The 18,944-nt window shown below is 43.9% G+C and overlaps 1 protein-coding gene across 8 annotated transcripts in view; it reads right to left on the reverse strand.

Moving 5' to 3' along the window:
• Positions 1–232: 232 nt before the first annotated feature.
• Positions 233–18,944, reverse strand: part of CHRDL1 (chordin like 1) — a 127,757-nt gene continuing 109,045 nt past the window's right edge. For 4 of the 8 annotated variants that reach the window (XM_043896700.1, XM_043896698.1, XM_043896702.1 and 1 more), the window contains exons 8-12: positions 18,135–18,303; positions 14,493–14,702; positions 8,720–8,887; positions 6,631–6,720; positions 233–2,566 (exon numbers count right to left, since the gene is read on the reverse strand). In XM_043896700.1, the coding sequence (XP_043752635.1) occupies positions 2,436–2,566; positions 6,631–6,720; positions 8,720–8,887; positions 14,493–14,702; positions 18,135–18,303 (768 nt within the window). In that variant the 3' untranslated portion in view covers positions 233–2,435. The remainder of the gene's footprint in view (positions 2,567–6,630; positions 6,721–8,719; positions 8,888–14,492; positions 14,703–18,134; positions 18,304–18,944) is intronic. The other 4 variants (XM_043896704.1, XM_043896703.1, XM_043896705.1 and 1 more) reach the window with 2 other exon arrangements.

The following is an 18,944-nucleotide window of genomic DNA, read 5'->3' on the forward strand; positions in this document are numbered from 1 at the left end:
ACCACTATCATCCCCATTTTATAACTGGGGTGACTGATACAGCTGCTAAGTGTGGAACTGGGATTAAAAACTCAGGTCATCTGACTGCAAAGTTCTCACTCCTAACCATGAGGCTATAGTGTGAGAGGGGTGTCAGGCTGAGTGTGCAAAAGCCAGGCCCTCATCACCGGTTACCCAGCCCAAGGTCCGTGCTGCCCAGAGTCAATCCCTCACATGACATTCCTGCACAGGATTTTTCCAAATGAACATTTTATTAATTTAAAAATCCAGAAATACAGTGACTACATAAATAAGTACCCTATTTAGGTACATGTCCTGTGAGAAGAGTGAAAGGGTAATACTGTTATGTTATTCTCACTTGTTTACATGAGTTAACTAGAAAATGGCTACAGCTGCTAAGTGGTACTTATGGGCTTTGCTTATTCCAAGTGTTTATGGTACAAATAAATACACAAGAAGAACCACATCCATTCCTCTCTACTAAGTACAGGCGGCTCGGCCTCTTTTCTCTCTGCGACACCGAACATTGGAGGGTTTCTACGTTGGCCTTGCCCAGCACCCCAGCTCCTGCTTCACACTGCGCCTGGCCAAGGTGTGTCCCGGCGCCTGCGGGCAAGAGTCTATCTAGGGAAGCTCCCTGGGTGTTCCTTTTAGGTTGAGCTTTCAGAGAACACCTGGGTGGGAAGGTTTTGGGGCTGAGTCATCAGAAGAGGAATCACCACTGCCTCAGTATCCAATGACTTGGTTCCACACTATGGAAATACTGCCACCTCTGGGTGGGAGACAGCAGCTGCTTAATGTTCAACCCCCACACCCCCACCACTAATACTCTGGATGTCCTCCTTCCTTCCCCTCCCCTTCTCGAGAACAATGTGTCTGAGAGGCTGGTCCCCTGAAGGCCTGGCCACCAGGCCTCTGTGTCTCTTTGATGAGAACAGACTCCTTTATGCCAGGTTGCCATAAAGACCGGACCTTTTACATTTTTCCCTATTGGTGTCAAATAACAAAAAAATGTTCATCTTACCTATGGTCACAGAGTAGGAAAAATGGGATTTCTCGGTCCTTAATATTTAAGTATTCACTAGAGTTCATCCAGGCACCCCCTGAGGAGATAAATCTAGAGAGCAGGTTTGAGATTCCTGCTGTGGAGAATTTATTGTTATCCCTCAGAATGGATCACTTGGGCTCTGGTATTAGGCTTCAAAGAGACATTTTTGGAGCAGCCCTCATTGGGATCCATGATTCAGATTCATGGTTGGTGCATGAGAGGAGAATGGTAGGAAAGCTTAGGATAAGGATTGTTATCAGAATCCCCATTTCCCCCAGTGAGCGATAATTCTCCTAACTGAAGCTTGGGAGGATGGAGTCCCTTTGCCAAGTAAAAACCAACTCCTGTAATTGGAGAAGAGAAACTGCCCTTTTAAGAAGCTTCTAGAATTTCATCATTTAACTAAAATTTTTGGACTAGAGAACTATGACTTCAGGACAATAAGTGAGGATTGAGCTGTTAATTGGTAAGTTTTGTTGACTTGAAAACACATGGCTGACCTTGCTGACTTCTAGCAACTCTTTTCTTAAATAATTATTTTCTTTTATGTAGACTCACTTTCTAAAAGTTTTACTCAATTCTAACTTCTTTTTTTTTTCAATTCTAACTTCTTTATGGAGGTTTAGGGAGAAAAGAGAAGTGGTGTCATAAGGTAAAAGTTCTTTTCCACCTCAAAGTGAAGGCAGCCATGAAATAGTGTTCTTATTCTTTCCCAGAATCAGTGCCATCAACAACCACATCATCGACCCAAGGGCAGGGCCTTCTGCTCACAACTCCTTATTTAGCCTCCTGGGTGCCAACTGCCTCCAAGTTACTTGGGAGTCAGGCAAGGGAAAGAAGGGGAGAGTCTACACTAGTCTTGCCTCAGAATGAAGGCTGTAGTTCAGTATGTGTGTGTGTGCACACACGTGTATGTGTACCTGTGTGTGTGTGTGACTATGGGAAGTTTTTTTTAAACACAAGACATTCTAAATTTTAAAGAGAAGAATTTCATACTAATATTTTCTCTGTACTAAAGAACTCCTACTAAGCAATTCCCTTCTCTTTCTTTCACTGGAATAACTTTCTAGATAGAAACCCAGGGGTTTTGTTTACTCTTTAACCTGTAAAGAAATGTGATTCTCCCAGACACTAGAGCAGTGTTGTGGCGTCCTAGCCCTCTTCCTCCCACAGAGAATTCAAAACTCTTTTAGTCTCTTTGGAGGAGATGTTTAAGGGCTGACATACCACTCCAATAAAGGAGCAAGTTATGCTGTGCACGGCGTGAATAATTGACTGCATTTGAGTTTGGGGTTTTAGGACACTGTTGACTTAAGCAAAGTAAGCCTGCAGTCCAGCTGCAGCTTGAGTTTTCTTGCTTTACTCTATCCAATACTGTCTGTCTTGTCTAACAGTGGCCCTTTTCAGACCTTTCCAGGTACAAAACTTTGACCAAATCTTCAAGCTCCGTTCGGCACACACGACTTGAACACATCTGGCTGATCTGGGCTTCTCCTTCAGTGAAGATCTTCCACTGGCCTAAAAGGCAAACACAAAGTGGCCCAGAGATGTGAGAGGAGGGCAGAGCCAATGAGGAGCAGAACTGACACACCCAAGCCTTCCCTGCACGCTCACAGATCCTCCAGGAGAGCTTGAAGACAGGCGTCATGAACTTTCAGCAAAACAGACCCTGAAACACTTTCCTGGGGACAGATATGGAACATGGGTCACAGGGTCTTCATTTCAACACACAGCATTTGTCAGAATCCCAAGAGTAAAACCTAAGTGTTATTCTTGGGATTTTTACAGTCTACTTAGTTAGCATTTAGGACTTGCTTCACTATAAGATCGTTAGCTCTTAGGTGGCAGTAGGTCAAATAAGGCACTTTGGGGACCTGTACCTGGTGCATTCCTGGGGCTTGGCTTACTCTCTGAGGCCTGAATATTAGTTTGGGTTACTTGATTGTTTACTACTCGTTTCTTTATTCCTGCCACCCTTTGTCAAAAACTCTCCCCTCTCAGTTCCAGTGAAGTGGATGAACCTAAAGCCTGTTATACAAAGTGACATAAGTCAGAAAGAGAAAAACAAATATCGTATATTAACATAAATATATATATATATATATATAAAATCTATAAAGATGGTACTGATGAACCTATTTGCAGAGAAGGAATGGAGATGCAGGCAGAACAGACTTGACACAGTGACAGAAGGAGAGAGTGGGACAAATGGAGACAGTAGCATCGACATATATACACTATGATGTGTAAAATAAATAGCTGGTGAGAAGTTGCTATATAACACAGGGAGCCCATCATGGTGTTCTGTGATGGCTTAGGGGGGTGGGAGCGGGGGGAGGGAGGGAGGCTCAAGAGGGAGGAGACATATGTATAATTATGACAGATTTGCATTGTTGTACAGCAGAAACCATCACAACATTGTAAAGCAATTTTCCTCCAAGTAAAAAATAAAATAAAAGCACTCTAGATATATTTAAACGGATACTAAATGCTAAGAATGAGAATATAGATATTTGAAGGCCCTTTGCAAAGAACTGGTAAAATAGTGCTTGCTTCATCTATTGATCTATTTTAGACTGAGTCAATCTTTTTTTTTTAAATTTACTTGTCATTAAACTTGATTAGTATATACAAAGAAAAAAAAAAACAACTCTCCCCTCTCCTTTGTCTTATGCCCACATGCTGGCCTCATCCCGCCCTTAGCAAGCCTCCCCTGCTCCTATGGCTCTGCAGAGAGTTCCAGCATCACATCCACCAGGGGACCCCTCTCTGCTCTGGGAGAACACAACTGCATCCCTTCTGTTTCCTGTCATCCTTATTCTGGTCGCCTTCCAGTCCCTGTTTTCTTCCCCCCTCCCCCAGAACTGCCCACATTTCCAATGTGTCCCTACCAACTTCTCTATCCTCCCTCCAGCCATGCTAACTGAGCAAGTGGTTTTGAGCGTGTGCCCTGTGCTGAGCGCTGGAAACCACCGGATGTCTCTGAACCATCCCTTTTCTAACTTTCCTGGTCACTCCGTGGCATGATCTGCCTTCCCCTGCTATCATCCTGCTCTGGCAAATAGGCTTCCTAACAAAACGCCCACCTGCATACCCTCTTCAGTCTTCCTTTCATCCCCATAATGTTGCCACTTGGAGAACCACTTGTCCAAGGTCAGCAAGCTCGTCTTAATCCAGAACTGACATTGAACCTCTTTTCTTTCTCTCACCACAGGAGATCATGTCCCCCCTTCCTTATAGCCTCCCATCTTGCTGCTCCTCTCTCACTTGGATTCTTCACTTCTCCCCAGTCTCTCAGATTTGATGGGAAAGGGGAGATGGGTCATGTAAGAAAGCAGCTTCCATCGAAGCCCTGCAGTGCACCAGGATGACAGGCAAATTATACACAGGGTCAGGCTTGTACTTCTCTGTCCCCAGGTGACTCTGCAGGATCATCTCATCACCCACCACCTTCAGCTGCACACAAAGGAACACATCATCTACCTCCATTATACACCCCCAATCCTAACTGAGATGGGAAGAGTTTGCTTAAACCATCTTCCAAGTGCCCCAGTGCCTAGCACAATGCCTGGCTCATAGTATGAACAAAAATATGTTCTCTGAAATTAATTGGTAATTTCAAAAGTCACATTATTGATTGTGGGATCCTAGACTCTGCCTCCTTTATTCCCGACTCACAGGAACTTCCAACTCTGTTTGAATTCTCCTACCGTCCAGTTAGTTGTCTACTCATCTCCTGCAGAATAAACACTTGACCTTACCAATCCTATGTCCAGATGCCTACTGGATAACTCTGCTCAGATGGACTTCAAACATGTTCCAAATAAAACTCATTTTTTCACCAATTCTCATTCTCTAGTTTCCTACTGGTGAATGGTTATTACTCTTCACTCAATCTATAAAGTTGCTAATACTGGAGTCATTCTAAACTCATCTTTCTCTTTGCTCCTGATCTTGATGGTGTAACTTCAGCCCCTCACAGGGACCCCTCCTCCCCTGTCTAACTGACTTAATACAGTCTAACAGCTTCCTATAGACAATCACCAGCTTTCTCGCTAGAAACCCACTTTCCACCCCATATAGCAAGTACCACTTTCTAAAAACCAGATATGAATGCAACATTCACTTGCTTCAAAACCCCCACTGGGGTTCTCTGGTCTGGAGATCAAGTACAACTTCTTAGTGTGGCATATATCAATTTGCCAACAAAGATCCATCTAGTCAAAGCTATGGTTTTTCCAGTAGTCATGTATGGATGTGAGAGTTGGACCATAAAGAAGGCTGAGCACCAAAGAATTAACGCTTTTGAACTGTGGTGCTGGAAAAGACTCTTGACAGTCCCTTGGACTCTAAGGAGATAAAACCAGTCAATCCTAAAGGAAATCAATCCTGAATATTTATTGAAAGGACTGATACTGAAGCTAAAGCTCCAATCCTTTGGCCACCTGATGTGAAGAGCCGACTCACTGGAAAAGACCCTGATGCTGGGAAAGACTGAGGGCAGGAGAAGGGGGCAACAGAGGATGAGATGGTTGGGTGGCATCACTGACTCAACGGCCATGAATCTGAGCAAGGAAAGACAGGGAAGCCTGGCATCCTGCAGTCAATGGGCTCACGAAGAGTCGGATGTGACTGAGCAATGGAACAACAACAACTGGCTTCTTTAGAATAAGGCTTCTCAAAGTCATACAGGCTTAATAAATGCATCTGAGAGCCAAGAAACATCTTTCCAAGGCACCATCTTCATACACTTGATACACTGTGTATAAGTTTGCAGCAACTACCCATGCTCCTTGCCTGCTATCTCAACTTCTCACTGGCTTCTTCCAGGCCCTCTAGTTCCTACCTCCACTTGTTTCATCTTTCTGTGCAACCTATGTGGCCTTTGTGATTCTTTGTCACCCACACCCACATTTCTTGTTTGCTCTTGTCTGAGCCTTCTCTCAGGCTGTACCCTCTTCTTGGACTGATTTCCTGACCTGTTGCCCAGTCACACCTTTCTCTTTCAAAACCCACCTCCTCCCCGACTAAGCCCACCTGGCTCTCATCTCATTGTTTTTCGCAGATTCCCCTGAACACTTAGGTATTTAACTCTTCAGAAGTATACTAATTCATAATGAATGCACTTTCATGTTCTGTCTCACCCATTAGAATTCCCAGTGGATAGAAATTCTGTGCCTTTTATTCCTTTAGAAGTCCTCTCACTCCCTCCCCCCACCTCCTACCCTCCCACAGTGCCTAGCAGGATCTAGTCCAAGGCTCCACCTAGCATAGAAAGTGGGAGAGTTGCTATTAGGCTTGAGTGGTTTTAAAGAAACATGACCACCCAGGGCAGTTCCAAGGAGTCAAACAGAGCTTTGAGACAACCCAAGAATCGATATGCGGTCATCTTCTCTCTGTCTCTCTCAGCCCCATCAGTGAGATCATAGCTTTCCAGCTGTGAGGTCTCCACATCTGGATTGGAGTTGATGTGGAGCATTGCTCCTGTTCAGTGAGAACACAGCCGGTACTTCAGTTGGGGAGACAAGACGTGGAAAACTAGATGTGTTTTCCAAGGAGTAGTGAAGACAGTTGTCACTTACTCAGTGTTGTCCTGGTCACCAGCTTGAAGTGATGGAGTTCTTCAAACATCCTCTTGGAGATCTTCTCAATATGGAAGTGCTGGAGGATGCCTGGGGTCAAGCAAAAAATCAGGCAGGTGGTAAGGTGCTGTCTGGAACCAGCAACGCTGTTTTCTGCTTGAGCTAAGCATATCATCTCATTACTGGGGCTTAGGAGTCTCGAGCTGGGCTGTATAATGTGCTTAACTAGGAACTTGGTTGGCTCAAGGGTTATAAATAACTGCTTTTGTTTTCTTGACTCACTGACCTTCCCCCTGGTTCTCCAGAGGATGGAGATAAGGGAGATAGAGCTGCTGACCGTGGGACGCATTCCTGGGGAAAGCCATGGGGAATCAAGCATGGGTGCTGGTTGGAGTTTCTGTAGCCAAAGGCATTCTGCCCTTGCCCCCAGTCTGAGTTGGCTATGTCCCTGCCAAGCCACTGGGCTGCCCCCCTGGCTCGGCAGTGAGAACTTGAAGCGGGCTTTGCACACGGGTCATTTGTGTAAATGGAGACGCCATCCCACTTCCTAAACTCCCCAGAAAGCATATTTTCCTTTGGGAAACAATCATAGCTCCTTTTGCTTTCCTTTATAAAAATGGGCAGAGTGAAAATAACCGGGCTCCCACAGTCTCAACCTTGCCCAAATAGCTTTCATCAGAATAACATGCGAACAATAGAAAACTGCCTTGCAGTTAAGGAGCAATGTTACCAGCCCACTTAAATAATCCTCCAGAGGTCTACAGGGAGCAGCAGACATGGAACCTGGGTTCTCCTCTGTCCAGCGTGCACAGATCTTTGATGACCCAGGGTTGTGTACAACAGGTTGTTTAGAGGTGATAGTAACCAGTTGAAAAGCATCCACACCCCTCTGTGGGGCAATGCCAGTAGGGAAGCCAACAGAAGAGTGCTTAGTCCTGGTGACTAAGGAGCTAAGGAGTTAGAGATGGCAAACCAACATTCCTAGGTCAAAAGCAAAAGTAAACAGTGCTGAGCCTTATATGTGTGTTCTAGCATATTTTTAAAGGGTAGAGAGAAGTTCCTGTTCTTCTGAGAAAGAAGGGAGACAAAAAAGGTTCAGAAATACTAGAGCAGTTGTTCCTCAAAGGATGGGTCCAAGTACTGCCTGTAGCAGCATCATCCGGCTATTTGTTAGAAACGCAAGTGTTTAGATACTCCCCTTGGCTGACTGCACTCACATTTCTTGGATGGGGCAAGGTAGCTGTGTCTTACCCTAGCACCTTGCGTGATGTCGAAACTTACTCAAGTTTGAGCACTCTCGAGCCTTAGGTGGGATCCAGTTGCAAAAGGATGTGCATTATTTCCCAATTGAAATGTCACCTCTACACTTGGAGTCCTTGAAAACTTGACCAGACTAGATCAGCCTTAGTCTTGTAGCTATGGGATGATTTGAATAGATGTAGGTTCACAATGAACAGAATGTGGCTTGCTTGGGTAGTCAATGTGAGTAATCAGGAAAGGAATGGGATCTCATGCCTGGGATTGTCCCTGCAGTGAGACTATAATGTTCTTGAGGCAAGAGGTCCCAGTATGATTCGAGACTCTGCTTGGCACTGAATGAATGCATTTTTCATGTTTGTTAAGTTTCATCTTGGAAACAATAGTAGACTACATTTGCAAAGTTTACAATCCCGGCTGTACACTAGAATCACCTGTGGAGCTTTCTGAACAAACCCTTAAGCCCAAGCCCCACTCCTGGACAATTAGTCAGACTCTCTGTGGGTAGGATCAGGCATTGGGTACATAAAAACCTTCCCAGATGAGTCCGATGTGCAGCCAGGGTTAAGAACCACTCCTCCAGCCTTGGTTGTGTGCGAAAGACAACAAACCCCTATGGTCAATACTTACTTTTTAGCCCAGGTCACAGTTAAAGGCGACAATAGCAACTGTATGAGTCATGTGTTCATTTCTAAGCAAATGGGAAATCTTCTGACTGAAACAGGGGAACAGGTTGAAGAAAAATGAAAGTGACTCTTCCCTTCCTTCCCTGTGTCCCCCTTACAAAACAACAACAACAACAATAACAAGAGATTAATGTCGTCTGGCTCACCTTTTCGAATGGTCCAAACGTGGACCTCTACCTGAGGCGGTCTCTCTGTCTCCAGTGCTATTTTTCTGGTGGTCTCCCCATCCTCCATGAACACAGACTCATACACGGGCATTGTTTCTTCTCCACAAAAGTAGCCTTTGCTGTCAAAGCTTTGGCCCGGAAGTTCTTCTGGAATCAGGAAGTGAGTAGAGACTTGTCATGGTTTTCCAAAAGTCAAAGCAAACCTCTGAATTTATGTAATCTCAGCATTCATAGCACTGCACAAGCATCAAAAGTGGACAATCTACAAGGACATTCCTACAGAGATAGAAATCCCACCAACATTTCACTGCCCCTGTAACAGTCACCAGATCACAAAAGAGCACATGACCTTTAAGTCCACGTGATGACAGAACACCAGCCCCAAACTTGAAAAGTGGAGCTTCACGAAGAGGAAGAATGTGACCAGATACAAAGGTGCTGGGCACTTAAAGGAACAGAGGATTTTCCATGCTGGGTCAGGATCATGGTTGGCCAACAGAAACCCAAGGAATGGGCTGATGAAAGGCCTTGGTTAACTTCCCTGACATCATTTAGGTATACTTAGAAAACATTTATGACACTCATTTATGTGCATATACTTGCCCAAAGGATCTATCCAAATTGGCCTGACATTTCTGAATGCTCTTTGATTTGTTTTCAAGGGGAATGCTAATACCAGATCAACACCGGTGCCAAAACCTAGATGTCAGATTAGTCATATGTACACTATGCCAAATGAACGGTTGGAAGACACAAAAAAATTGGTCAAATCCCTCAACTATGGATCATTTAAAGTATAAACTAAATTGCTGGATTTCAACTTCCAGGCATAGGGATACCATCCCCCTTACTCCTTCTGCTCTACGCTCCTCTTTCCTCAGCCCCCTACCAAAAGAATTTGCCCTTGGTTGGTTATCAGTGAGTTAAGTTCTTATTGGCCTCATAATGAACACCCTCTTCGGCTGTGTATTTAAAGCGTAACGCTCAAATCAGGAACAACAAAGAAAAGCTGAGGACACCCTGACAGATTTTGAATATGTGCAGAAGCCATCTGTAAGAACATCTGATGAAAGTATTGGGTGTTGAGTGCTTTGGACCCGTGACTCTAATTAGGGGGATTCACTCTTACCCCATCAGACGCATCTGGACTAGAGTTTGTAATCAAATTGCTATTGCATGTCTCTTGCTGACCTGATTACCTCTCCCATTCCCACCACCATTTGGGCACTATAAGGACAAAATCCTAGTCTTCTCTGGGTGACTCCAGGTTGTATTACACAATTTGCAGATTATCCTAGAGTCAAGCTTGCTTTCCCCTCTTGTCTTTCTTTTCAGTAATTTAATTACTTGGTGGGCTGGTCTTTTTTGGTGAAATGCTAGGTAATTAAGGGATGTGTGCTAGCACTTTCCAAATGAGTGGAGCGGGGAAGAGGTCACGGAGTATACAGGAACCTCTGTGTATTAATTACCAGCTTTAGAATGAGAGCCTGGTTCATGTGTTAAATCCTGCTCACCAGCTATAGCTATAACTGCCATAAGAAATCCATGAAGGGACTGCAAGTACCTATAATATGCTAAAAATTTCTCCCAGTGTCCAGAAAAGTCATCCTGTCCCACAACCCCTCCCCTCCAAGAGCTTAATTTACTCACTACAAGGGATCGACAAACAACAAAATCCATTAGTGACTCACCCAGGCTGGCACGTGAAAATATTAAGAGTAAATAAACAGAGTGTGTCTTTTGAAGTACCTGCCAGGCAACCTCTTCATTCCACACCCTTCACTTCAAGGGGCTTCCTGATCACTGCGTGTTCACCTACTTTCATTTTCCTCCAGGGAAGAATGACACGCCTGAAGTCATTTCTGGCCATTACCACTTTCCATGAGAATATTCATGTCCTGAGCTCTCCAGAACTAAGAAACTGAGAAACCATTCCTTACGGAAGTGGGGATGACTGATGCAGATTTATCAGTATTATCCCAGCCTGAGAAACAAGCTTTAAGTCTTAAGCTTTTCCTGCTGTAACCCAAAAGGAATGTGTCATTATGGGAATTCCAGGTATTGGGGTGGTATGGTGGGGTTGAGAGTGAGTTGGGGAAACTTCAGGCAGTAGAAGTCCAACACAACTCCAAAGATGGCCACTGATACATAAAGCAAGGCCAGCTTCCACCAGAGCAAAGACGAGAGAGAGGTGAAACTCACATCCTATATTTTGACCTTGCTTTGTTACTGGAGGGCCCTGCAATCATTTGTTCTAAGAAAATTTTTGGCTGAATCATTTGCAAATTTTCTCTCTTTTCCATTCTCAGCATGAATAACTGAATTTACTCTTCTTTCTTCTGTCAATCTCTTCCCTGCTCACTCCTTTATTCCTTTTCTTCTGAGTTCTATGTCATTGTTTAAGAGGCCGAGGATGTCATGACCTTCCCCTTTTCACCCCTTCACATCATTCAGGACTCTACTCAACATCATTCTTCATAGAAGCTGGCCCTTAGCAGTTTTTTGAAAATGCTCCACCCTGCCTGTCCCATTTACCTGATCTCTGTGTTGTTTTTTTTTTTCTTCCCAGTACTCAGCACCACAGAAAATTACCTTATAGTTTTGTGTTCATTGTCTTTCTTCTCCTGCCAGGATGTGAGGAGCATTGCTGGCAAGTAGCCTGCGTCTGTCTGCTTTATCTCCCTATTCTCAGTGCCTGGAACCGTGTCTTGCACACAGTAGGCACAGAATATGTGTTTCCAAATTGCATGCTGCATGAACAAGTGCACGGCCCTTGAGGCTCTGAAGTCACCTCTGTGGCTAGCGACTCTTGGAGGGAAACATGAGTATCAGAGGAAACTTACAATTCACAGACACCCGTGTGTGGCCCACTGAGGGCAGGTGACAGAATGGGACAAGACACTCTCTCCTCCATGTTGGCCAGTAAGTCTGCCATCTCTACATGTCTGAGCAGTGTGGGAAAGTGGGAAAAGCCACTCTTCCAGAGAAACAGGTTTAGTCAATGAGACTCTTTAAGATATTGCCAATTGGGATTCTGAGAGCAGTTTTTAAAAATAAAAGCCTTTATTTCTTTTTCTAGTTATAAAAGTCATACACATTTACTGCTGAAAATTTAGAAAATGCAGATAAACAAAAAGAATAAAATAAGAATTGCCCATCATCCAGTCACCCTAAGATGGCCACTGCTACATTCTGCCATATGTCCTTCCAGTTTTTTTTTTTTTTTGGTCTAAGCATATTATCAATGCTATCCATAAACACAAGTAGTGGGATCATAACTACAGATTGTTTTGTAGCTTGTTCTTTGTACTTAATAGATGTATTGCAAGCGTATTTCTGTGTCATTAAATCCTGTTCTATGGTGATTTTTAATGGCTGTATAATACACCACAGTGCAGATGTACCATAATTAATGTAACCATTTCCACGCTGGTGGACTTTCAGGTTCTTTCTAATATTTCACTATGGTAAACAGCACTGCAGTAAAAATCCTTGTTTGTATATATCTGTATGTCTCTGATCACTTTCTTTGGATTTCTAGTAGAACTGCTTAGCCAAAGAGTGTAAGGTGGAACACATGTACACCCATGGCTGATTCATGTTGATGTATGGCAAAAACTACCACAATATCGCAAAGTAATTAGCCTCCAATTAAAATCAATAAAAATTTTTTAGAAAAAGATAAACATAAAGATTTGAATAAATGTCACTAATCTGAAAGGCAACACTTGTTCTGTGTCCTGTGCTCACATTCTTTTGGCTCCTTCCCCCTTGTTTGAATCACCTACACCCATCCAATCCTAACCATACACAGAAATGGGATTTGGTTTGAAGGTGTGAGATTCAAACTGGAATATTACATAGTGGGAGGGTTTAACTTACCTGGGTAGTCTAGGTAACTATTAATTTGTGTCTGCAATTATCTTGTTGTATTACTTTTATGATTCTAGGTGTTAGACCCTTGACAGGAGAGAACACTGTATTGGTGGACCTACTTCTAAGTGACACTAAAAGGCTTGGGGTTCCAGTGAGATAGTAAACTTGGAAGTTATAAGGTCATCGTGGCTGGGTGGCCGCCATGTTCATGTCTGCAGAATGTGCTGTCTCCCTGTCCCTACTAAGTATCTCTCATCATCAACCTTAATGCCGCAATCCTTCACTCCATATCAGATAGCTCCTGGCCTCCCTACCCACATGTTGCCTCCTTTACTTTGGAAGACGAAGGTTGTTGCATTAAGAAAGATTTTGTTTGTGCTATAAATCAGTGCTTCTCAAACTTTAATTTGCATTGGAATCACCTGGGCAACCTTGTTAAAATGCAGTTGGTCTGGGGTGGGACTTGAGAATCTGCCTGTCTAACTAGCTCCCAGGCACTGCTGGTCCAGAAACCATACTTTGATTAGCAAGACTATAAACCAACCTGAGCCTCCGGCAGTGGTTCCCAAAGTTGTCTGCAAATTACAGATAAGAAGGCCTGGGGGTCTTCTAAAATTCCAAACCCCAGGCTACACCTCAAATGACTTAACTCATAATCACTGGGGATGAGACATAGGTATTTTTAGAAGCTCTCTTGGGGATTCCAATGTGCAGAGAAGTTTGGGAACCATTGGCCTACATGAAGATGCTCAAAATACATTGACTAAGTTTGTGTTTACCTGCTACTCATGAGGAATTGCCTAAATTGTATAAATGATAAATGATTTAACTCTTTGCCTACATTTAAAAACATTTGTTCTTTTTTAAAAATCTATGTTTACAATAATGCTTTGTAAGTAAACATAAGAAATGATAAATTCATGTGCCTGGAAGTGACTAATTCATTCAGTCCTAGAATGTTAGAGCTGGAAAAGCCATAAGAAATCTACTCTAACTCTCTTTTTACAGAGAAAGAAACTGAGGCTCAGAGAGGTGAAGTAACTCATTCTAGGTCCCACAGGAAACCGGTGGCAGAGCCAGGGCCAGAATGATTGATCACCAATCCAGTACTCTGTCAACCCCAATACTATGGACTGTGTTTTTCTCTAGCTCATGTGTCAAAACCACAATTTAACTAATTGATTACCTTTATTAAAAAAACAAACAAACAAACACTTCACATCTTCTACTGGCCTAGAAAAAACAATGGGCTGGAAGTGACCTGGGTTCCAAGCCTTGGTTTTATTATCTATTTCTGTGACTCTGGGCAAGTCACTTCACTTTATACACCTTAATTTTCTTTTCTTTAATAGAGAAATGATAATATCATAGGATTTTAGTATCTGAGGAAGCTTGGATATCAACTGATCCGGCACATTTCCAAAGTCACACAGCAGCTTAGGACCAGAACCCACTCTCCTTCCACTGTACCTCACCCATTTCTAATCCTGTCTGCAAGAGAAAATGGAAGTAATTGTGCTTTGACAAGTTAAATGGTGATATTAGCGAAGGAGGCTATTGTCCTTCCTAATAATCACAACAACCTAACTTCTCTAGGATTTAGAAAAGCAAGGTTTAAGTTCAGTCTTTATGGCTACATGGGTTCAGAGGTGTGGTAGACACAAGCAAATCCCCAGCCAATTTCTGGTAAGTCAATGTCTTCCAAGCAACCACCTTATCAGCCCTTCAAAAGGGGAGCGAATATAGCTCCTTATTAGTTATTAGTAGAACTATCACTGTTACAAATACATGGCAGGTTTCTGATGCTCAAAGAACATTGAGGATGACTATGTGGGGAATCTTGGTCAACCAAAGGCAGGGCTTCCAACCAACGCACCTTTTGCCTTTTTACCTGGACACACCTTGCAGCACTTTCCGTCTATTTTTTGAGGATACTTGCAGGGGTATCGATTGGGGCAGTGGATTTTCTTGCACTCTTGCTTGGTGACATTACAAGTGCACAGCACACACTCCACAATGCCAAATGCCCGGAGGTTTGGGTGCCAGGACTCGCCATGGGAATAGGTCTTTCCATTGGAAACACACACTGGAAGAGAACGCAGGACTGGAAATTAAAGGCTAGGGAGCTGAAATGGGCCCCTGTACTCAGAGCCCAAGCCCTGAACCCCTTAAGACATCAAGCATCCTTCATTCTTGTTGTGGCCATAGAGATAGGTTCACAGAGCAGCTTCTGTAACCAAAGAGTGTGGGCCTTTTTCCACTGTCAGCAATTATTCCAGATCTCCAACAGGCCTCTGGATGCCCACAAGGGCCTGACACATAGTAGGCCATCAATAAATATCTTCTAAATGGAGGAATGAATGGGTGCATGAAAGCAGAGTTCTATGTGTCCTGGGTGTCTGATAAGGAACTTCCGCTAGAATGCTGCATTCAGACCTGCAGTTCCTAGAGGATTGGGATGGCCCAAGTGTGGATGTGCTTCTAGGCATGAAAATCTCCCAGGAAGGTTCGCTGCCCAGGGAGGCTAGAAGCAAACACTACTGCTCTTCTCGAAGTTCTGAGTTTTTCCAGATCCTGAAGCAAATCCCTTCAGAAGGTCAAATGCTGTGAGAATCTGATCTAGTAACACAGGTGGGTATGAAGATTAATAGTGCTAGCTTACTCTCTAACATGGGAAAGAAGTTGCTGAGACAAGATTGAAAGGGAAAGGACCCACCCCTCCTGGGTAAATGGTGGAAGGCAACCTTTTTTGCCTCTAATCTTTTGGTAATATCCCATCTCTTCATAGTGACTGTAGAGATTTGGCTACAGTGAATCACTGCCTGCCCTCCAGCTACCCTTTGGTGGTCTCACATTTATTGAGTGGAAGAGAAGGCACCAGCTCCATGGTTTTTCAGTGGGGGGGGGGGTGCTGGGGCTTGCAAGAACAAGCATTTGGGCTGTAGGCCGTGGGGCCTATGAAGGGAAAGGGTCAGAGGAACAACCTTCAGTGCAAACCAACCAAAACATATCTGACTCCTAAGGTAAGGCACAGAGCTAGGCTCCGGTGTAAGACCTGCCCACGCTGCAAACAGGGAGGTCTGAGAATGAGTTCTCTCCTTTTGGAAAGTGCTGAGACATTCTGGAGATTTCCAGCCATGACGGGGACTGGGTGTGTTTCTCATTATTCCCATCACCTCATCATACCCGGGGAGACCTGTAGGCATTGAAATCAACAACATCTCTAGGGTGGTTCCTATCACTTAAGGAGGGGCGAGGGTGGGAGAAGGAGCCCCACTTGGGGCGTTTCTAGGAACTGACTGATTTGGCTGCAAGACAATGGCCTCAGAAGGATGACTCACTGGGCTATTTCTTTCTCATCAAGTCCACTGGGTCACATTAGGAAATATGGATGATGTTGGCTGCCTTTTCCTATCCTCTGCAAGAGCTGCTCGAGTACTAGGCATTCTAACAGGTCAATCTATGTAAAGATTTCAAAGAACCTAAACCAGAGAAGAACCGAATTACAGAGAGATAAAGTGAGGATGGAATCACAGGACAAGATGGACCAGATGTGTTGTTCTCTCTCCCGTCCATCCCTCTTCTCTCTCCTCGCCAGACAGTGGCATTCCCTTCTGGACAAGGATCACGTGGGTGCAGATAAGAATGATGGGGTCTTATTGTTTCTCCTCTTGGGGTCTAGCAAGGGACAGAGGAGATGTATCTCAGAGGAGTATGCTATCAGCAGGAGGGATAGGAGCACGGCAGGCAGGACCCACAGTGATGGAGAGCCAGGTTACCTCTCCCCTAAACACTTGGACTAGGGGAATCATCCAGACTAAGTAAGAGCCTACACTCTGAAAGGCAATACAGTGAGATCGCTTCTCTAGGGTAAAACGCAGCCTTCTCCTCACCAACAAATTCTCAAGATGGTTTTGAGTCATCCAGCTGGGGCGTTGGGAGTTGGAGGTGGGGACAAGTGACTCTCCAATGAACTATAATAGAAAAAGGTCAGGAGAGAATGACTGAGTCCAAATCAACGGGGTAACGAATAAATGTAAGCCAGCTGGGGCTTTTGTAGGCCATGGAGAAATGAAAGGATGAGCCTCTGCCCTGAAAATGAAGAGGTCTGTGGAAATTATGGGATTTAGGATTTTTCAAAGTCCATTTCCCCTCCTGCTTTTTAAGACTTTGAAATTCTTTCAGAGCAAATGGAATCTATTCAAGTCAATTTAGGATTGAAAATCAAACTGCATCTTTACCTAAACTCCTCCTCCTCCTTTCATAAACTCATATCAGAATGCCTTGGAATTTCAAAATAATAAATTTCAAATCAAACCCAGATCAATAGTAAATATTTCCAATTCTGCTAATACATCACCATTTTTTATTAAGAGTTTTATTTTGAATGTTCTTCTTTTAAGCCTCTTAGTTTCAAAAGCAATTAAATTTTTTTTAAATCTGTAATCTGAAATTTACATCTAACTAGTAACAGATGTGATCAACTAGCTTTGGCCTGACTAGCTTTGTTGAGATTTATAGTAGGGGTTCTTTTAACGGATTGTTTTTCACCCATGTTATTCAATCATTTGGTTTAATAATTTATTACTTTTAACCCATTCAGAGAACTGCCTTTGATTTGTTTTTCTTTTAAAGGAAACAAAACATGTTTGTGGTTTCATAATAAGGAATCAGCTGAGCTTGTGCTCTGATGAGCTGGTTGACAGGATGCCTAGAAAAGTAAGAAGTAGTCAATTGTTTGATTGAATTTCTCACCCCATCCCACTACTGGTGGGGTAGGGAAGTGCAGTGCAGGGTCTCGGTGGAGAACTATGTGCAGGAGGGAACGGGGCTGTGGATTCGTGTGGGTGCCTGCTGTAGTCTGCTGGTCATCTGAGTGTGCTACACAGTGGTACTAACCTAATCAGTCTGCCTGTGGCTCAGCCAGGAGGTTTCTGGATTTCTCACTGGATTATTCATTTCTAAGCATAATCTCCTCCTATGAGTTAGAATCCCTGCGTGTGGAGCCTGGAATAAGTACCTTCAACAAGAGTCCCAGGAGAAGCTGGGGCAATGAGGGATAAGAATTGCTATTTCTAAGGTTCCGATGAGAAATTTATTTATTTTTTTTCCGATGAGAAATTTAGAAGCGTTTAGAGCTGAGTACCTTTGAATATTGGGTGTCTGGATGGAAAACAAACCACCTTTCATCTTGTTAAAGCCCCAGTGAACTTTCCCAAACGACTTTCAACCCCCAGGGGCAAGGGATAAAATGCTGGATGGTGCATTAGATTCACTGCTTTCTCACCATTTGTCCTTAAGTAAGGACAGATATGCCTGAAATATAAACTATGGCCTTTGGACTGACAGTCCCCTGGAGCTGCTTGTCCACACTAGCATGGTAGACTGGATGCTAAGTGATCCATGTGGGAATGTCTGATATGCCCGGATAAAGGGTCTTTTCCCAGCTCCAGCCCTCCAAAGACTGGGGCCGCTGAGGCCCCGACTGGGTGTGGTACCAAAGAAGCCTGTCCCTTACCTTGTCCATGCTTGTGTTTGTTATTGATGACGATCTGTACAATGGTCCCCGAGGCTTGCTGTGAATCCATGAGTGCTCCCCGGTGACTTCTGGCCCCAGGAAAGCGGGGCAGACCTCCAGCCTGTCGGCTCGGTGGAGGATCATAGTGTGAGCGGTGGTAAGAATGCCTCTGTGAAATGACAAAAGGACAAACTCAGCTCCCTCCGATTCTGCCCATGAGGAGACCGAGACGGATCTAGCTACCTTAGAGGCTGTTTGATGAGTTTTGGTGATGAGCTCTGATCTTAACTCCATGTCCACTCAAACCCAATAGAGACATTGGGATGTGTAGGACAAATAGCACTGGTAGCAGGCTGAGATGTCTCTCTCTCCTGGTAGGAGACTAGATTAGATTCACAGACTAGCCTCGAGGGAGAAAATAATCCCCCAGGGTAAAGTATCTTTCCTGTTCCCAAGAATCTCACCTTTGGGTTTAAGAAGTTAGATTGTTGCCTGCAATACAAGGCAGAGTGTGATAGAAGCCAAAGGAGAAGGATAAAATGCTGTGCAAATTAAGACCAAGATAGAGAGCTTGTAGTCGGGGAGAGTCTGTGACCTGGGCCACGAAGGGTAAGTAGACTTTTTACAGGCAGACTTGGTGAAGAATATTTCAGGCAGAGATTTCCAAGTTGAGAAGGTGTAGCAGAGAACATAGAATCCATAAAAGGGAACAGTTGGAGGATAACATTCCAAAAGTGGGTTAGAGCCAGATCATGGAGGACTTGAAATGACAGGCTAAGGGGCAAGGACTTTATTTGGTAGGCAATAGGG

This window comes from Cervus elaphus, chromosome X (assembly GCF_910594005.1).
Source record: "Cervus elaphus chromosome X, mCerEla1.1, whole genome shotgun sequence".
Taxonomy (NCBI): domain Eukaryota; kingdom Metazoa; phylum Chordata; class Mammalia; order Artiodactyla; family Cervidae; genus Cervus; species Cervus elaphus.